The sequence below is a fragment of the Nicotiana attenuata genome, chromosome 5 (genome assembly GCF_001879085.1).
Source record: "Nicotiana attenuata strain UT chromosome 5, NIATTr2, whole genome shotgun sequence".
Taxonomy (NCBI): Eukaryota; Viridiplantae; Streptophyta; class Magnoliopsida; order Solanales; family Solanaceae; genus Nicotiana; species Nicotiana attenuata.
Window position 1 is genome coordinate 25,496,003 of NC_031993.1, and position 4,131 is coordinate 25,500,133.

Here is a 4,131-nt window from a genome sequence, read left to right on the forward strand (position 1 = left end):
TCGATTTTGAGGTTATTCTGGGCATGGATTGGTTATCTCCATATCACGCCGTTCTAGATTGCCATGCCAAGACTGTTTCTCTAGCGATGCCAGGGTTGCCGAGATTGGAGTGGAGGGGTTCCACTGTGGATACACCTAGCAGGGTCATTTCCTTCCTGAAGGCTCAACGCATGGTTAAGAAGGGGTGTTTGGCCTACTTAGCTTATGTTCGAGACACCACCGCAGAGTCCCCGACGATTGATTCAGTGCCAATAGTCCGAGAGTTCGCCGATGTTTTTCCTTCTGATCTTCCTGGCATGCCTCCGGATCGTGATATTGATTTCTGTATTGATTTGGCTCCAGGCACTCAGCCTATATCTATCCCGCCGTACCATATGGCTCCTAGGGAGCTGAAGGAGCTAAAGGAGTTGGAGGAGTTGTTAGCTAAAGGGTTTGTTAGGCCCAGTGTATCGCCTTGGGGTGCACCAATGCTATTTGTAAAGAAGAAAGATGGGACTATGCGGATGTGCATTGATTACCGCCAGTTGAACAAAGTCACCATCAAAAACAAGTATCCACTACCCCGTATTGACGATTTGTTTGACCAGCTGCAGGGTGCTAGGGTGTTCTCTAAGATTGACTTGAGGTCAGGGTATCATCAACTGAAGATTCGGGATTCAGATGTTCCGAAGACTGCATTCAGGACTAGATATGGCCACTATGAGTTTCTGGTGATGTCATTTGGCTTGACTAATGCCCCGGCGGCATTTATGGATCTGATGAACAGGGTATTCAGGCCTTATATTGATTCCTTTGTCATCGTCTTCATTGACGACATCTTGATATACTCGCGTAGCCTGGGAGAGCACGAGCAGCATTTGAGAGTAGTGCTTCAGACCTTGCGAGAGCAACAGCTGTATGCTAAGTTCTCCAAGTGTGAGTTTTGGCTCGAGACAGTGGCATTCTTGGGGCATATTGTGTCCGGAGAGGGTATTAAAGTAGATCCTAAGAAGATCGAGGCAGTCCAGAGTTGGCCACGTCCTACTTCAGTGACCGAGATCAGGAGTTTCTGGGATTAGCAGGTTATTACCGGCGATTCGTGCAGGGCTTTTCATCCATTGCATCCCCCTTGACTAGACTGACTCAGAAGGGTGCCCCGTTTGTTTGGTCTGATGATTGCGAGGAGAGCTTCCAGAAGCTCAAGGCAGCTTTGACTACGGCACCAGTTTGTGTATTGCCTTCCGGTACGGGGATGTATACGGTGTATTGCGACGCTTCACGCGTTGGTCTGGGATGTGTGCTGATGCAGGTGGGAGAGCTATCGCATATGCCTCACGTCAGCTGAAGATTCATGACAAAAATTACCCCGTGCACAATCTGGAGTTGGCGGCGATTGTTCATGCTCTTAATATATGGAGGCACTATTTGTATGGGGTGCCTTGTGAGGTTTACACCGATCACCGCAGCCTGCAGCATTTGTTCAAACAGAGGGATCTCAATTTGAGGCAGCGCAGGTGGCTTGAGTTGCTGAAAGATTACGACATCACCATTCTTTATCATCCGGGAAAGGCGAATGTGGTCGCGGATGCCCTGAGCAGGAAGGCGGAGAGCATGGGTAGCCTATCATTTATTCCAGCAGAGGAGAGGCCACTAGCTTTGGACATCCAGTCCTTGGCTAACAGACTTGTGAGGTTGGACATTTCAGAGCCCAGCCGAGTTCTAGCGTGTGTGGTCGCCCAGTCTTCGTTATTGGGGGAGATCAAGGCCCGGTAGTATAATGATCCACATTTAGCAGTCCTCAGGGAGACGGGACTTTAGGGAGGTGCCAAGGAGGTTTCTATTGGCGAGGATGGTGTGTTGCGGCTCCAGGGCCGTCTATGTGTTCCTAATGTGGAGGGTCTCAGGGAGCGGATTCTAGAGGAGGCCCACAGTTCGAGGTATTCTATTCATCCGGGAGTCACGAAGATGCATCGTATTTGAGGCAGCACTACTGGTGGCGGGGGATGAAGAAGGATATAGTGAAGTATGTGACTAAGTGTTTGAATTGCCAGCAGGTCAAGTATGAACATTAGAGACCAGGCGGCCTACTTCAGCGGATGCCTATACCAGCGTGGAAATGGGAGCGCATTACCATGGATTCTGTAGTTGGGTTGCAGCAGACTTTGCGAAGGGTTGATTCAGTGTGGGTCATCGTGGATAGATTGACCAAGTCGGCTCATTTCATCCCAGTAGCGACTACTTATACAGCGGAGAGATATGCTCAGATCTATATTCGGGAGATATTCCGGTTGCATGGTGTGCCGGTGTCCATCATATCAGACAGAGGCCCTCATTCACTTCCCATTTCTGGAGAGCCGTGCAGAGTGAGTTGGGGACTCGTGTAGAGCTTAGCACAACGTTCCATCCTCAGACCGACGGACAGTCGGAGCGGACGGTGCAGATTTTAGAGGATATGCTTAGAGCATGCGCGATTGATTTTGGAGGGCAGTGGGATCAGTTCTTGCCCTTAGGGGAGTTTGTATACAATAACAGCTACCAGTCCAGCATAGAGATGGCCCCGTACGAGGCTTTGTATGGTAGGCGTTGTCGTACTCCTATCGGGTGGTTTGAGCCTGGAGAGGCTAAGATACTTGGCACAGATTTAGTATAGGATGCCTTGGATAAGGTAAAGTTGATTCAGGAAAGGCTTCGCACAGCTCAGTCCAGGAAAAGAGTTACGCGGATCAGAAGGCACGGGATGTATCATTTATGGTGGGCGAGAAGGTTCTCTTGAAAGTCTCGCCCATGAAGGGCATTATGAGATTCAGGAAGAAGGGCAAGTTGAGCCCAAGGTTTATTGGCCCCTTTGAGGTGTTGAGCAGAGTTGGGGAGGTTGCCTATGAGCTCGCCTTGCCTCCTAGCTTATCAGGATAAGCTCGATGTTTTTCGATTTTTTTCGATTGGGTTATGTTCCCTTAGCCTATTGTGATGTATTCGTTGTGGTTTTGATCAGATTCGACGCGCGAGGAGGCCGATTTGAGAGGCAAGGGCATAGCGAGCTAGGATTTTGGCCGGCTTGAGGTGAGTAATGATAGTAAATGATATCCTGAGGGTTTGAAACCCCGGATTTGCACAACGTAGTGCTATATTGAGGTGAAACATGCGCCTTATGACGCGCGCAGGGTTATTTACTACTGGGGATTGTGACTTGGTCCGTCCCGATTGATATTTTTACCGCGTATTTAACTGAGATGTGTTTGTTATCAACATGATTTGGGCTTCTTCCCATATTTTGGGCTTTATGCCGACTACTTGTATCCTTCGTGGATTTTTATCACTCTTTCCTCACTATTTGATGTACTACTTGAACTCAGTCTTGTTGATTATACTGTTTTACAAACTCAGCCACTTTAATTGAATTTTGAGACTTTAATGATATTTTCACTGTTGTTTGGGCTGAGCACTACTATTTTATTGATGCCCGAGGGGCTTATGATGTTTTTTGGACTGAGTGAGGCCGAGGGCCTGAGATACATTTATATGCCACGAGGCGGCTGGAGTGATGTGAGGAGGCTTTCAGGACTCGTGAGCGATGTGAGGAGGCTTTCAGGCCTTGTGAGTGATGTGAGGAGGCTTTCAGGCCTTATGAGTGATGTGAGAAGGCTTTCAGGCGTTATGTTGATATAGCGCTTGGGCCGTAAGGGGCCCCTCCGGAGTCTGCACACCCACAGTGAGTGCGGGTACCCATATGATTTGAGAGTGAGCCCGAGGGGCTGATATTATGCTGAGTGACTGATACTGGGCCTGAGGGGCTGATACTATTCTGAGCGGTTGATACTGGGTCCGAGGGGCATATTTCTACTCATTATTTACTTGTTGTTTTACCTGATTTACCTGTTTTTTTAAAAGGAGATTTCATTTGACTCTTTACTGTTTTACTTTTTTAAGTGATTTACTGCCTGATATAGAATTTCTTTGTGCAGTTATGTATTTTCATGCCTTCGGTTATTATTTATTATTATTACTCACTGGATCGAAGTACTCACATTACTCCCTGCACCATGTGTGCAGATTCAGGCATAGCAGAGTTTGCACCTGAGCACTGATTTCCTTCCAGACCAGGCAGCGAGTTGGAGTTACGAGGTAGCTGTTGACGTCCGCAGCCCCTTGTCT

The 4,131-nt window shown here is 48.2% G+C and overlaps 1 protein-coding gene across 1 annotated transcript; it reads left to right on the forward strand.

Moving 5' to 3' along the window:
• Window positions 498–923, forward strand: LOC109226326 (RNA-directed DNA polymerase homolog; the record flags this gene model as incomplete). The annotated part of the gene is made up of 1 exon (XM_019391114.1): window positions 498–923. A coding segment is annotated over exon 1 (426 nt), but the record flags the coding sequence as incomplete, so codon positions are not given.